At 34.3% G+C, this 17,480-nt stretch overlaps 1 protein-coding gene across 1 annotated transcript; it reads left to right on the top strand.

Annotated features, from left to right (window-relative positions):
* The first annotated feature begins 15,425 nt into the window (after window positions 1–15,425).
* LOC148941872 (KRAB domain-containing protein 2-like) lies at window positions 15,426–16,079 on the top strand. Its single transcript, XM_089103163.1, has one exon. The coding sequence runs from the start codon at window positions 15,426–15,428 to the stop codon at window positions 16,077–16,079; it is 654 nt and encodes a 217-aa protein (XP_088959289.1).
* The last annotated feature ends 1,401 nt before the right edge of the window (window positions 16,080–17,480 follow it).

Genomic DNA, 17,480 nt, shown 5'->3' on the forward strand with positions numbered 1-17,480 from the left:
GCCCGTGGCCGGCCTTTGGCCCGCGACTCCGGGGAGCGATGGGTATTCCTTTTTTAAATTCATTGTGTTCAACTGTGCTATTGTTCGTGTTCGTGTGGTTTTAAGTGTTGTACAAATAGTGCTATTCTAGAAAAATGTGTGTGTGTGTGTGTGTGCAAACAGTGTTGGTGGACAAAAATTGTTTTTTATGAAAATAAATGTTATTGTACATATAGTGTTGTTGTTCTTGTTGAACAAATGTTTTTGATAATAAATATTGTTCTTGTTGAACAAAAGGGTGTTTTTGATAATAAATATTGTTCTTGTTGAACAAAAAAAGTGAAAAAAAGTGAAAAAAAATGTTTTTGTTCAATAAATGTTATTCTTGTTGTACAAGTGTTTTTGTTCAATAAATATTGTTAAATAATAAATTGTGTTTTTATGTTAATAAATGAATGAAATATTGTTTTTGTTGTTCTTTTACCAGATAGATCTATGGGAAAATTATTACTTATTCATTAGACAAGTATGGTTTACAGTTAGTTGTAGACGGACTGTTTTCAACAGCAGCAGTATGTATCAATTTAAAACACCATTCACATCGTTTCTGTGTGATCCATCAATGTCTGAGAAAACGACACTTTTAGCTAAAATAATTCAAAATTGTAATAAAATGTTTTTGGAAAAACCAAAGAAAATTATTATTGCTATAGTATTAAGCAAGAGTTCTACGATCAAATAAAAGCTATTGCCACAACCATACCAATACAATTCATACGGGGACGTGATGTTTTCAATAGTATTGAACCAAACTCGTGGCTGATTATTGATGATTTGGCTGAAACCATTGAACAGTTCTCACACGAAATACTACAGCTGTTTACCGTTCACTCTCATCATGAAAACTTTTCCATAACCCTAGTTCTACACAATCTGTTTCATCATAGCAAATGTATAAGAACCCTTGCTTTGAATTGCACCATCTATATTATCTACCGAGTTGTTCGTGATTCTAGCTCGCTAATAATTCTCAATAAGCAAATATATCTAGGCGCCCCAATATTTCTGCTGTCAGCGTACACTCAGGCGACAAATAAGCCATATGGGAACATTTTGCTAGATCTTAATCAGAGCACAGCCAAAGATCTACGTGTAGTCACAGATATTTTCGACAAAGAAATTACAGTATATCTTCCGGTGAAAAGTAGAAAAAGCTATTAGTTGTAATCGTGACATTGAAGAAACTACACGAACAACGGCATTTATTTTCCGTTTTAGGCACTTCAAAACCCCCACTCAGGAAGGCTATACTCAAACATGATGTTGACAATGATTTTATTAATCTAATATCCGAGTTTTGTTTAAATTTAACTGAGGGCAATGTACACTTGCCAGAAGGTATTAGACAACAGACAAAGCAACAACGTTCCACTGTACGCGCCTTGGCTTGCCAAAACAAGGAAAACATTTTTAAAAAAAAACGTCTCCTTCAAGCGGGCGGTAGCTTTTTTACACTTTTACTGCCAATAGTTGCAGGACTTGTAAACAGTTTTCTCTAGAGAATGGCTAGACCCTATAAATTGACGCCATTTGAACTTGTCCTCTCACCCGTGGAACATTTTGAAGACAATCCAAGCAAATTCATTAATGATGAAAATATTATTGATGATAAAAAGCTAGTTTTACTTCAAGATGCATTGCGACGTGTGGACAAACATAGACCATATCGTGAGAGACCCGCCGTCATAACAGATTCCTCTAAAAAGGAAACATCTCCTCAAGATTCAGCAGTGTAATCAAAGGAGAAGGAACTGAATTCCATAGTGTCAACAATTGGAAACCTATCCTCACTGACCTATCGAGAACAGAGTAAAAGAGTATTAACATATCTCATGTTGGAAACTGGTGATCAAGTTCAAGTTGATAGCACAGGGAAACCAATTACAATTCAGGGAAAAAGTTACAATCTAGTTGATTTAATTTGTGATATGGTGACGAATCGTAAAGGACTTTTATCCTTTGACAATAATCTATACACCTTTCTAAATGCATCAAACTTCCCCAAAAGTCTTATTGGCAATAAGCAAATTCTAAAGAAACTAAGAGAATATAGTCCTCCAACAACACCATCACCACCATTTAAAAAAGAAGATGATTCAATATTGGAAAATACTACCAGCAGCAGCAATGATTTGATAACACCTGCGGCTGCTAGTCAAAAACGTTGATGGATTGAATCACCCCCCAGTGTGCAAAAGGGAAGTGGACATTACACTACCTTTTTACATTCAAAATGGATGAAGTTTTAAAGGTTGTCTACGTAAATATGCGTAATCTATGACTTCTAAGTTCCCCCAAATAACTTACTAACATTTTGTCTAGAATTAATGGCAGTACATTAAAAAAAGCAAAAGAGTAGCTAAAAAATGAACCGAGTTACACACCGCATCAGAATCGTCGGTTTTGTGATAAACAATATCGAAAAACTAAGGTCTTCTCCCCTCTGCATATCGTGCAAACTGATCTTTTAACTTAAGACGCAATTCAACGGCGTCACAATGCACCCTACAAATATATTCTAGTGGCAATCAGTGTCCTTAGTCACTATGCCTATGCCATTTTATTGCAATCAAACAGAGGTGTTGAAGATGCTCATGCTTTAGAAAGTATTCTTGAACAGGATTGCTATAGAAAAATTCAATAACATCATGGTAGTAAATTTGTTAATCCTAATATCTAAAAAGTTCTAGTGAAATATAATAGAACACTCTATCATAGCCACAGCCCGATAGAGGCTGCATTGGCTGAACGATTGTTAAGAACGATTTTTCTATTAATTTTAAGATATTGTACACTGAAAAATACTGCTGCTTTTATTTATGATTTAAATAAAATCATGGAAATATATAACCATCAACCCCATCGATCACTGTCCTATATGTTCGATTTATAAGAAACCAACGCACAATGATAGGTATTTAAATTTTCATTCTTGCCACCCTATGTCGGTGAAAAGGGGGGTTGTAATTTCATTAGTGGATAGAGCCTTTAGAATTTGTTCCCAGGAATTTCTGGATTTGGAATTGTTATACTTGAGGGATATTTTGTTTTGTAATAGTTATCCAATTAAGTTCATTGACAAAATAATTGAAAATAGACAGGTTAAACATGATAGTAGGGTTATTTGGGTTTCTCAGTCTTTAGATTTAGTTGAATCAAAAAGTTTCATTTCATTACCATATGTACCTGGTTTGGGTGAGAAACTTTCACGGGTATTACGTAAATTTGGTATTAATACATGTTTCCAATCGTTGAGGCCAATGGGTAGTTTCTTTAGTTCTGGTAAGGATTTAACTCGGGGAAATTTAGTAAGTGGGGTGTATAAAATTCCGTGTTCTTGTGGGAAGTTCTATTTTGGTAGGACTCACCAACAATTTGTTGAAAGGTTTATTGAACACCGAAACTCAATAGAAAAAACCCTAAAATTAAGCAAGCCTCCAGAAACTTTTGTTTCAGCTTTAGCAGAGCATATTTGGTTTCAACCAGATCACTTTGTAAAATTTGATGAAGCCTTAGCTATTTCAAATCATAAGGGGCACACTCAATGGGCGAGGGAAGCCATATAATTTAAAAAACATATGTTTGCTAACCTTTCAATAAATAGGGACACAGGTAATTTAAATATTGACCCAATTTATGAAAACCTTCTAAAGAGTGAATCAACAGTCAATAAGGGAGTTAATATTTTAAATAATCACCAGGAGACTATTTTACCTGCTAGACCAAAACGACTTGCTTCAGTAATAGCTAACAATAGGATTATTTCGCAACAGAATAATTAAAGTAATTTACAGTTTTTTTATTTTTCCTCAGTTACTCTGGTGTCTTCACTGAAATAGCTTTATAATAGCATCTTTTCCCTGCGTGCATCAGTTTGCGCCAATTGTACATTTTTTTTTTTTGGTGGTGGTTTTATTGGTTTTTAGTTTTATCTTGGTTTTTTTATCCTGTTCTTCTTGTGTTTCTTTCGTGCTGAAGACGCCTTCTTTGGATACAGGCGAAATATCCGCGATGTTTTGCATTTGTATTTTCTTTTCTTTCCACTGGCCACAGTCTCGTTCGTTTGTTTTTTTAGATTTTTCTCTTTGTTGGTTTTTGTCATGGCTGGTCAGTTCGGCTGAAGATCTTTCATTCGTCAATTGTACGGGCAACAAATAGCCGCAGCTGTCAATTATTATTTGTCTTTAGTTAAAAAACATGCAAATCTGTTAAATCAACAAATTTTCTTAAAAAATTGCAAGAAGGAATCAGTGATTCCGAAATCTTTAAAAATATGTACCCATTTTGGAACTGAAAATGAAACAAAACTAAAAAACAAATTAAGCCTAATGGCTTTAAATCACGTAATTTATGAACAAAAACAGAGACGTTTTCAACTGTCTAAGGACTTAAATTCTGTTGAAACCCTTTTGAGAAATAACCTTCCATCTGACATTTTTATGCGAATTAAGGAAATGGCCATTAGATCTTTTCGCCATGATTTTAATTTGTCAAAGGTTCGTTTGGTTGACAAGTTTAATAAACTTTTGTTTGAGAAGTTCCAAGATTCAGATGTTTTTTATCCTCGACATTGTCTAGGTCCAGCAATTAAGAATTTTTCTTCTAAACCTCTTAATATTCAACAGGAAGCCGTTTTGTCGATGGGTTCTAAGTTCTGTTTTCCAACACCAATCTCCTATTCAAAAATAATTTCAAAAATGGAGTCGGGAACTATGGTTTCTATACATAAAGTTGATGCTCCTCAAAAAATTAGAGGCGAAATCGTAAGAAAAGTAAACAACTTAAACATGAGCTTAACTTGTGAGAATATTTCACAAAAAAATGACATTAAATTACTCTCAAATTTGAAGAAGGATAGATTACTTACTATCACCAAAGCTGATAAGGGAAACACGATCGTAAATATGAACACTGAAGACTATAATAATCAAATGAAATCCATTATTTCTGACACTATTACATACAAAAAACTTGATTTTGATCCTACAGATAAATATGTAAAATCAACAAGAAAGGATTTGAAGTCAATGAAAAATAATTTTCACATCACCCCAAAGTTTTATAACAAATATTATCCTAGGGGTTGTTCGGCACCCAAGATCTATGGTCCACCTAAGATTCATAAGACTGGAACCCCCCTCCGTCCCATTGTGTCAACTTTTCCGTCACCTGTTTCAAAATTAGGAAAATGGTTGTCGGTAGCATTGCGTCCACTTTTGGGAGCACAAAAATCATATTTTAAAAATTCGACTGATCTTACTAATAAACTCCGAAATTTCACGTTGGAGGATAGTTCAATTCTTTGCAGTTTCGATGTTGTGTCCATGTATTCAAATTGTGATTTTAAAAGGTGCGAGGATATTTTAAAAAGTAAATTAGAAAAACACTTTGATTTAATAAAGGATGTGACTTTAACCAGTTTGGATATTGAAATCATTATTAGACTAATTATTATAGTAAATGAATTTTATTTTGGTTTTAGATGGGTTATATAGACAAATTTTTGGGTTAAGTATGGGGGCTTCTCTTTCTCCTTTATTGGCAAATCTATTCATAGATGCCATTGAAACTTTCGCTATAAACAGTTTTAGAATCTCCCCTTGCTTCTGGAGTAGGTTCATGGATTATATGGTGCGCTTTTGGAAACATGGATTGGACTCCTTAGACCTATTTTGTAATCATTTAAATAGTTTCGATGATATTGTTATATTTACACTTGAGATTGAGGATAATAATAAATTGCATTTTCTGGATATATTATTAATTAAAAGGAATCTCCATTTTCTTTTCTCTATTTAAAGAAAATCAACGAACAATGATAGGTATTTAAATTTTCATTCTTGCAACCCTGTGTTGGTGAAATGGGGGGTTGTAATTTCACTAGTGGATACAGCCTTTAGAATTTGGTCCTAGGAATTTCTGGATTTGGAATTGTTATACTTGAGGGATATTTTGTTTTGTAATAGTTATCCAATTAAGTTCATTGACAAAATAATTGAAAATAGAAGGGTGAAACATGATAGTAGGGTTATTGGGGTTTCTCAGTCTTTAGATTTAGTTGTATCAAAAACTTTCATTTCATTATCATATGTACCTGGTTTGGGTGAGAAACTTTCACGGGTTTTACGTAAATTTGGTATTGATACATGTTTCCAATCGTTGAGGCCAATGGGTAGTTTTTTAGTTCTGGTAAGGATTTAACTCGGGGAATTTAGTAAGTGGGGTGTATAAAATTCCGTGTTCTTGTGGGAAGTTCTATACTGGTAGGACTCACCAACAATTTTTTGAAAGGTTTATTGAACACCGAAATTCAATAAAAAAAAAACCTACAATTATGCAAGCCTCCAGAAACTTTTGTTTCAGCTTTAGCAGAGCATATTTGGTTTCAACCAGATCATTTTATAAAATTTGATGAAGCCTTAGCTATTTCAAATGATAAGGGTCACACTCAATGGGCGAGGGAAGCCATAGAAATTAAAAAAACATATGTTTTCTAACCTTTCAATAAATAGGGACACCGGTAATTTAAATATTGACCCAATTTATGATAACCTTCTAAAGAGTGAATCAACAGTCAATAAGGAAGTTAAGATTTTAAATAATCACCAGGGGACTATTTTACCTGCTAGACCAAAACGATTTGCTTCAGTAATAGCTAACAAAAGGATTATTTCGCAACAGAATAATTAAAGTAATTTACAGTTTTTTTTCCTCAGTTACTCTGGTGTCCTCACTGAAGTAACTGTATAATAGCATCTTTTCCCTACGTGGATCAGTTTGCGCCAATTGTACATTTTTTTTTTGGTGGTGGTTTTATTGGTTTTTAGTTTTATCTTGTTTTTTTTTTAAATCCTGTTCTTCTTGTGTTTCTTTCGTGCTGAAGACGCCTTGTTTGGATACAGGCGAAATATCCACGTTATTTTGCATTTGTCTTTTCTTTTCTCTCCACTGGCCAAAGTCTCGTTTGTTTGTTTTTTTAGATTTTTCTCTTTGTTGGTTTTTGTCATGGCTGGCCAGTTCGGCTTAAGATCTTTCATTCGTCAATTTTACGGGCAAAAATTAGCCGCTTCTGTCAATTATTATTTGTCTTTAGTTAAAAAACATGCAAATTTATTAAATCAACAAATTTGCTTAAAAAATTGCAAGAAGGAATCAGTGATTCCGAAAACTTTTAAAATATGTACCCATTTTGGAAGTGAAAATGAAACAAAATTAAAAAACAAATTAAGCCTAATGGCTTTAAATCACGTAATTTATGAACAAAAACAGAGACGTTTTCAACTGTCTAAGGACTTAAATTCTGTTGAAACCCTTTTAAGAAATAACCTTCTATCTGACATTTTTATGCGAATTAAGGAAATAGCCAATATATCTTTTCGCCATGATTTTCATTTGTCCAAGGTTCGTTTGGTTCACCAGTTTAATAAACTTTTGTTTGAGAATTTCCAAGATTCAGATGTTTTTTATCCTCGTCATTGTCTGGGTCCAGCAATTAATAATTTGTCTTCTAAACCTCTTAATATTAAACAGGAAGCCGTTTTGTCGAAGGGTTCTAAGTTCTGTTTTCCAACAACAATCTCCTATTGAAAAATAATTTCAAAGGTGGAGTCAGGAATTATGGCTTCTGTTGATAGATTTGAGACTCCTTAGGAACTTAGAGCCAAGATCGTAAGAAAACTAAACAGCTTTAATGTCAGCTTAATTGGAAAATACATCTCACAAAAAATGACATTAAAATACTTTGAGATTTGAAAAAGGATAAATTCCTTACTATCACCAGAGCCGATAAGGGTAACACGATCGTAATTATGAACACTGAAGACTATAATAATCAAATGAAATCCATTATTTCTGACAATATTACATGCAAAAAACTTGATTTTGATCATACAGATAAATATGTAAAATCAACAAGAAAGGAATTGGAGTCAATGAAAAATAATTTTCACATTACACCACAGTTTTATAACAAATATTATCCTAGGGGTTGTTCGGCACCCAAGATCTATGGTCTACCTAAGATTCATAAGACTGGAGCCCCCCTCCGTCCTATTTGTCAAATTTTCCGTCACCTGTTTCAAAATTAGGAAAATGGTTGTCGGTAGCATTGCGTCCACTTTTGGGAACACATAAATCATATTTAAAAATTTGACTGATCTTAATAATAAATTGCGAAATTTCACGTTGGAGGATAGTTCAATTCTTTGCAGTTTCGATGTTGTTTCCATGTATTCAAATTGTGATTTAAAAAGGTGAGAGGACATTTTAAAAAGTAAATTAGAAAAACACTTTGATGTATATTGAAGTCATTATGAGACTAATTATTCTAGTAAATAATTTTTCTTTTTATTTTGGTTTTCCAGAGAAGTTTTATAGACAAATTTTTGGGTTACCTATGGGGGTTTCTCTTTCTCCTTTATTGGCAAATCTATTCATAGATGCCATTGAAACCTCCGCTATAAACAGTTTTAGAATCTCCCCTTGCTTCTGGGGTAGGTTCATGGATGATATGGTGTGATTTTGGAAACATGAATTGGGCTCCTTAGACCTATTTTGTAAGCATTTAAATAGTTTTGATAATAATATTAAATTTACAGTTGAGTTTAAGGATAATAATAAATTACCTTTTCTGAATATTTTATTTATTAAAAGGGATCTCCATTTACTTTTCTCGATTTACAGAAGACCAACACACAATAATAGGTATTTAAATTTTCATTCTTACCACCCTATGTTGGTGACATGGGGGGTTGCAATTTCACTAGTGGATAGAAACTTTAGAATTTGTTCCCAGGAATTTCTAGATTCGGAATTGTTATACTTGAGGGATATTTTGTTTTGTAATAGTTATCCAATTAAGTTTATTGACAAAATAATTGAAAATAGACGGGTTAAACATTGTAAAAATGTGGGAAAGCCATCATAACCTGACTAAATTGTAAAGATACATCATAACCTGACTAAATTGTAAAGATAGCAAAGTATGACTTTTGTGTAATGATAAGGGTAACGAAGTATTAATTTTCTTTGTTTAAGGAAACAAACAACTTTAGCTTAGGAAACGAACAAAGAACTATTATTAGGATGACATCAAACTGGTCTCTGACCAATGACAGGAAAGAAGAACAAAATAGAGAGAACTTAAAATAGGGATTCAGGAACGAAAACAGGGTAGTCTTTTTTTGGAAATCGAACAAAGAGTAAGTGTTTACTTTATAATAACGATAAGCTACCACTGTCTGTCCGAAATTCTCCTTGGGGATAAAAGTTTGAAGATAAAGGTTAAAATAAGAAGAAAAACCTCTAAAAGGATTTCTGTCACTTGGAGATAATTTTAATACGTATATAAGAGAAATTGATGATTTTGGGACTTATAGTTTCATTCGTATTTCCACCTAAACGAGGCTTGAGCCATTTGGACAAAACAGAATTTATTTAAGGTTAGAATAAGCCAAATTAAATTTTTTCCCAGAAATTTAAGCTTTGAATAACTGAGAGTTTAAGGAGGAAAGAAAACCTCAACCAAGAAGAGAAAGCTAGGAGAGCCATTTGGGCTTCCCCTTTTCAGCCTAAAGTCCCTTGAGACTTAGCTTGACTTTATAAAGACCTTACATTCGAGAATTGGAATTATCGGACAATAACATTACTTAACCCCCCCCCTCCTTTGTGCAATCTTCAGACTTTTATACGAAGAGGAACACACCGTTCCCCTTTTAATCACTCTTTCATTTCGTTAATCCCGTACTGCATGTTTATACAAAGGTAACCTCAATGTTTATACAAGCAGGTTAGGGGAAAAGGGGGAACAATATTACCAGGTTAAGAATTTCTAAACCTTTATGTCCAGATATTTTCAATTAAGTTTCCCTGCAAAAATTAAAGCTTAATAAAGGTCAAAGGAATACACAACCCTTTCAAGAAATAATAAAAGAACCTCTTGGTTTGGGTTAATGAAAATTTGAATTAAAAGCAAGTACGGTTATTCTTAGCTTAGCTCAAAAATAGCTTGAACTAAAGGATTTTTATGACCCAGAACTCATGCCTTGACTAGCTGTTCAAGTGTAACCCCTTTAAGTTAAAACATTCGTTAGCTTAGGATTAACTTAATCTTTTTCTTTTCGGTATACATTGGTGGATTTGAACAAGTAGATCATTTGACCTTAGAAGAGGTTTGGAATTAGTCAACATAAATAGAATTAGAATATTTTTTCCTTTTATCTTATTTTATAAATAAAATCAGTTGTCACTGAATTCTGAGTACCGATTCTTACCCAACGCCTCAGTTTGTATCACGCTACCAAATTTATTAGCCCTGCAAGGAGGGGCAACCTTACAACTGGTCGCAGCGGTACTCAAGTTCGGTGCAACTTTCGTTTAAGTGGGGGAGGATTAATTGAATTCATAAAAGTTGGTAAAATTTAGTCCTCTGTTCCTCACAAGAAGGTGTGTGTTCAGTTTTCCCAATCTATCCAAGACAGAAAAGTTTGAAAAAGTGTTCATTAAAGGAAATTTTAACCTAAGGCGGAAGCTCAGACAGACTTTTATCTTTTATCTTCCTAAGATTCTTTCTTTCTTCTCCTTCTCTTTCTCTTTGCTACAAGTTTTAGTATCTGCGTCTGTAATTTACCTAAATTGGGTCATAGGGTAATCATCCTCAAGAGTGTGTAATTATAATACTAAACTTGAGGGTAAGTTTAAACCAAGGTACTGAGAAAATTCTCATACAATTTATAAGTAGACCCATTTTAGCGACTTAAAGCACTATAAGGAATCAAACCGTTTCCAACTCTAAGAATTGAAAAGAATATATCCATCATGAGTTCCAATGAAAGCAAAATTAAAGAATTAGAAATTACCATACGACAAGCGCAAGAGGAGAGAATAAGAGTAGAGAAGGACGCATAAGCTAAAATAAACGCCCTACAGGAGCAATATGGAGACGCTCCAGTCACAAACAGGCTTCAAAACCTGTTTGTGGAGCAAGCGCCCCCCATCTCGTTACTAACATATCCAAATGAAATCCATTCATGGATTATCAGACTTAAACAAATACAGAGGAGTTTAGGGAAATATATTGCTATGATAAATCAAGCTATCTGTTATACAAGAGGAGAGATACAAAGATTCGCAACAAGTTTAGATATTCCCAAAATAAAAGATTTAGACCATTTAGAAAAACTTCTAAAAGAAGCCTTTTTACATGAAAAACCAGCTGCACAAAAACTGCAAGAGCTGCTCTCTGAAAAACAAAGGCCATCTGAGTTAGCACATCAATTTTACTCCCGGATCAGGGGAAAGGCAATAGAATGCAAAAAATTCTCCTGGTATAAGAGCAAATGACATTAAGATGAGTATTTTTAAAGGTGGCATGCTCCCTTCCATTGGAAGGAGAGTATTAGAACAATCTAAGGCCTTGGACGACCAAGATTAATTATTAACACTTGCAAAAAGATTCGAAGCAATAGATTTAATATATAGGGATTCCCCAGATATGTCCCTGGGAGCAGCAGTATTAGACTCAAGAGACAGGAATTCCTCTAAAGAACCTAGAGTTAACCACAGAGTAGAATATAAAAACAAGGGCAATTATAAGGGAAAATGTTTTAATTATGGGAGACTGGGACACATGAAAGTGGATTGCAAAGTCCCAAAGTGTACGAATTGCGGAAAACCCGGACATTATCGTAAAGATTGTTGGCAAAGTCTAGCATGTATAAGGTGCCAAGAATTTGGGCATAGTGCAGACAAATGTATGGCACCAAATCCTATTGAAAAAAAAACTAATCAGGCAGGACTTAGAGGAGGTAAGTCCTAAGCCTGAAAATAGAATCACAAACCCTCCTACAAACTAAAATGAAAATATTTGTTTTAGTGCGTTGAAGGAAAATAAAATTGGACAATGTTCTTTCCATTTATTTGGACTCCTGAAATAGCGCCTCAAAGTTTTGAAAAATGTTTTGTAGATAGCGGGTGCCAAAGAAACTTATTAAAGGAGGAAATATTTCAAAATTTCCAGTAGAGGTTCGTAGACGCCTCAAACCATCCTCCCGAAACGTGAAATCTTTAAGTGGAGAGACTTTACCACTAATAGGAGAGATAAATGTAGCATTCTGCATTACAGATGAGGCAAAACGAAATGAAAGATTATTTTAGAAATTTTTAGTTATTCCAGACTTGAAATTTGACGTAATTATAGGATATGATATGTTAAACAAACTGGATTGTACGTTAAATTTAAAATATAATAAAATTTCATTAGGAAATACAGGTACGGAGGAAATAAATTCCCTTGCGTATTTCACGGAAGAAATTTCGGGAAGGGGATTAACATATATAGCAAAACAGGTCTGTATTCAGGCCAATTGTTTCAAAATCATTAAGGCCAAATTGTCAAATCACTCAGCACCCTTTGTAGCTCACAGCGACACTATAATGTTTACCCCGAATATTCAGACACAATTACACTTATCTCCGTCGCTATGTGAAACTTATAACAATGCAATAAAAATAGTTTATTTTAATACGAGCGATGAACCTCTAAACTTACCACGAGGTAAAACCGTTGGTTCATATGAGGTGATAAACAATGAATATTTAAGGGATGCAACTCTCTTAGCAGCAGGAGTAATAGAAAATAAAGAGGAATCCCTCTCTATAGAGGAAAATAAAATAGGATAGGAAGACAGCGAATTTTTAAAGAGAATTAAAACGGGTACATTAAGTTCAGAAAGAAAACAAATAGTATAAACAATCCTATTAAAGTTTAAACGAGCCTTTGCAACTGGACCTTATGATGTAGGGCAAAATAACCTCCCAGGATATAAGATAAAAATAGACACAGATATACCTATTAAGTGTGTCAAACAATTCCCTTTGCCATTTTCAATGACAGAATGCTTACAAAAACACATAAACGAAATGGCGAGAGTAGGAATAATTGAAATAAGACGTTCTGAATATACAGCTCCTATATTTTGTATAGGAAAACCAGGAAAGGATGGGAAAATTCCAGCAAAAAACTTGTGGGATGAAAGTAATAGCCGGTTCCTCATAGATTTAAGAGCAATAAATAAGGCGATAAAAGACTCACAGTGGGGTGTTCGAAGAATTTCAGAGGTCATCTCTGATCTATCTAATAAAACCAAATTAATTTCAACAATTTATATTAGAAATGGATTTAGTCACTGTAACTTAGCTGAAGAAAGCCAAAAATACTTTAGTTTCTCAAATAAGGGGATTTCTTATGTATTTAAACGCGTGCCACAAGGATCAGTTTTCTCGCCCCGCGCTTTTGTTGAATTTTTAAATCAGGTTTATGGACCAGAATTTTCTTCATTTTTATCAAGTTATGTAGATGACTTGACAGTACATACGTCAGGGAACTTTGAAGAACATTTGAAACATATTGAACTAACTTTAAAACAGGCTATAAAATTTAATCTAAGGCTTAATATTGATAAATCTCAATTTTTTTCGGAAGAATGTGACTTGTTAGGGTTTCGGGTCTCCACAAAAGGAGTAATACCACAAGCACAAAAATTAGAAGCTATACAGAAATTAGAACCACCAAGTGACGTCACAGGAATTAGGTCATTTTTGGGCTTAACAGGTTATTACAGGGGATTCTATCATAATTACGCAAAATTAGCCGAACCTTTAATTCGACTAACTAGAAAAAACATTCCTTTTATTTTCGGCCCAGAACAAAGTGTAGCCTTTGAAAAATTAAAAACAGAATTATTAAATACAAATAGTATTTTTCTAGAATTCCCGGATAAAGACAAGGAATTTTACCTTGTCATAGATGCCTCGGAAAAAAGTATTGCTTCAATTTTAATGCAACAATGCGAAACGACAGATAGATTTCGAATTGTGGCAACCTATTCAAAGGTTCTTAGTGGTGCAGCCTCAAGGTTTGATAACCACAACAGGGAACTGTTTGCCTTAGTACAAAGTCTAAAGCACTTCCAAAAAGGATATTTATGGGCCGCGAGAACTCACATATTTGTAGACTGTGCTGCACTAACATATCTTAAAAGATCAAAGGATCTTCACTCAAAATTATATAGAATTGCGGTTCTATTAGACAACGATTTGTATACATATCACCAAATTAGTACCAGTAGGAACCCTGCAGACTATTTGAGTCGCCCTAGCTCACAATTTGTTAAGGAAAATAGGTCAATTAATCTTGATGAGTTAGAAGTAGAATATTTAGTCCTATTAGGAGACGAGGAACCGATTGATTTTTTTGGGATTGGTAAAGAAGAGATGAGGGGATTTCAATTAGAAGACCCTGAAATTAAGGTGGCAATTGATGAAATAATAAGGTTAGAAAATTCACTCTTACGCTTAAAATCTCACCAGGATATAGATAAAAATAATTAACAGTCTATGGAGGGTAGAAAAGAACAGTAGAGCCAGACTGGTTTGACCAGGCCCTGTGAGGGACATGAGTCAAATACAGGTAGCTCAAACATTCCCGGAGCTATCATACCATCGAAATGGGATGAATTCAGTGGTAATACTGAAAAGGAGTTACCTTCTATAAGAGGGAACAAGCCTGGGTACAGGGATAGATGCCTAACCTCTGGGACTATCCACGGCAAACTGAAAGAGGTAAAAGTAAAGGGCAGTACGCATGCGTGTTTTACTGACAGCAGGTCAATTTTAGAGGGGAGTGAAATTGAACCCTTTAAAGGACAAGTTCTGACGGCGGAACTTGCCAAGACCAAAACTACTGTAGAAGTTACTGGCGCTAAGGATAATCGGGCTGAATCCCAAACGTCCTGGGATTCAGACTTGGGAGGGACGAGCCGTTATGGATACGACAAGCTCGGGCGGTGGAGCTTGCAAAGACTAGGACTATAGAAAGGGTCACTAGTATGGATAATTGGGATGGGTCTGGGATACCCACATACCTATGCGCTAAGAGGGGTAACCTGCAGGAAAAATTTCCAAATTTTGAAGTTTCTGGCACAGCTCAAATTAACAACATACCAGAAAACTCAAATTCGGGGGAAGGGAATCCTTTTGTTGTGAAATGGTTAAGAGATCTTCAGATGATTCTATTCGAAGGATTACTGTACGCACCAGACTACTCATAAAAAAGGAAAGAGACACAGCAAATTAAAATTATCCTACCAAAAAAACTGAGTAGAGGACTCATTAATCTTATACGTACGAGTTTTCTACTAAAAACAGACATAAAGGTGTAAAAAGCTGTGAATAGGTTGAACAAAAGTTGTGTTCTTGAACACATGTACTGCCAAGTTGAAGAGGCAGTAAAGAATTGGTATCTATGTTTACGGAGGAAAAAAGTTAGCAATATATATCCTAAATTAAGAGAAAGTATTTTCCCTGACCACCCATTTCATATCTGGTCAATGGATACCACGGGAAAATTACAACTTTGCGCTAATGGTGACCAATATATAATTATTGCGGTAGAGCATTTTACTAAGTACACAGTGATAGCGCCAGCCAAAGACCTCAGGTCAAAATCAGTGATGGAATTTATAATAAAGGAAATCATATCCCATTTTGGAAATATGGATTTCCTACTGTCTGATAATGCCACATGCTTTACAAGTAAAATCTTTAATGAAATCGCCAAAGAATTAGGATTCAAAATTATACATTCATCGCCAAGAAACCCCCAATCTAATAGATTAGCAGAAAATAGAGTAAAATGTGTAAAAAGAATACTAACTCACTACCACGATGAGATACATAGAGGAAATTGGAGTGAATTCTTACCATTCATACAATTAGCATTAAACACTAGTATAGATGCTAGCAGAAAATATACACCCTTTTTTCTACTACATGGTTTCGAAGCGAAATCAGTATTTGATAACATTGTTTCTAATCCGAGGGAGGGTTTCTATTCAGAAGATGAATGGGTATCAAATCTTTGTTCAAGAGGTATTTGTCAGCCTACAAGTATGTATGAACGAATTAAAAAGGGCCCGAAAAGGTCAAGCGGCACAATACAACCAAAAGAATATTGGAAATCGAAATCTTCCCTAATAATTTAGTGCACGTCATCCAAGAAAGTACATACAAAGATTATTCATACAGGGGATCTTATCTAGTGTTATCGTAATTATATACAAATTTTTTTTTATTACGGGATTTAAAAACCTGTAACCGCAGTTTGGTAAATATAATACAACTTAAAAAGATACACGACCACAAAAGCTTTTTAGCCATGAACCCCGAGATAGCAAAACAAAGGTCAAAGGTAGATGACAAGCCCTTAGATCCTATACCAGACGAAATTGAAGGGGAACAAATGAATAAAACACAGATAGAGGAAGAGATCTCCCATAATATTTGGCAATGTAATTTAAAGGGAAGTTTATTAAACCAAATAAATGATAATAATTTGGAAAGTATAAACCAGCCTTACATTACGACTTCAAGTGAGGAGAATGGCCCTGGTAACACAGGAACAGACACAGAATTGATATTACCAGAGCCTCAATTACAACCCAAGGACGAAATAACCAGTGAGGAAATAAATGAAAATTCGGAAGGAGATACTTCGGTGCAAACATTTGATAATTATGAACAAGGAAGATTTATTCATGAAAGAAAGGCTAAATCAAAACCACTAAATTATAAAGATCCTAGTTTAAAGTATTTTCTCGGCGGAAAAATAGCAAAACATTAATAAATAACAAACTTACCTTATTATAAATTTAAACTTTCAAAAGGCTGATCCAAGCCAGTATCCTCTAGAGAAATACAAAACCCTTCAAAATCTGCGACCTGAACAGAGTATAATTTAGTTTATTTTCTTGCTAGATCGGTATGAAAGTGTTCAAGGGTAACTAATTAAATTCCAACGAAGACCAAAACCATACACCGATGATTAATAGGGCTATGTCCACAGGAAGAAATGTCGCAAATTCTTAAATTGTCGGTTAAATCCAAAGAAACACTATGGTGTGTGTGCAAAATAATCTTCCCGTCACTTGTTAAAACGACGATAAACTTTAAACTAGACATAACATAAAGAAATTACTGTAAAATAAGAGGGGGAGCCTGGATATAGGCAAAGATCTCCTAAATCAAGATCTGCAACACTAAGAACAGAATATCTAATTATATTTGAATTAAAGTTGTTATGAAAATGTAAACGTCTATCACAGGATAAAAGCCTCATACCAACGGGGATATAATCTGGGAAGGGCTTTATAACCATATCAAAACAACGAGAGTAAGGAGGACAAAGTTCACAAGTATGGGAGTACCATAACATAAGACATTCAACTTTCTCACTGCAAATAGTGTCATGAGTATGTAAGATTATAGAACCTTCCAAAGTTTTAAATAAAATACACTTGCAGCCTGCCATTACTGTTAACTAATCACTATAAATTAAGGGAAGTAACCAGGGACACTGGCAAACACCACCAAAAGATAAATCAACT

Source organism: Artemia sp. Qi Xiang Cuo, chromosome 17, assembly GCF_049724085.1.
Source record: "Artemia sp. Qi Xiang Cuo chromosome 17, ASM4972408v1, whole genome shotgun sequence".
NCBI classification, from domain to species: Eukaryota; Metazoa; Arthropoda; class Branchiopoda; order Anostraca; family Artemiidae; genus Artemia; species Artemia sp. Qi Xiang Cuo.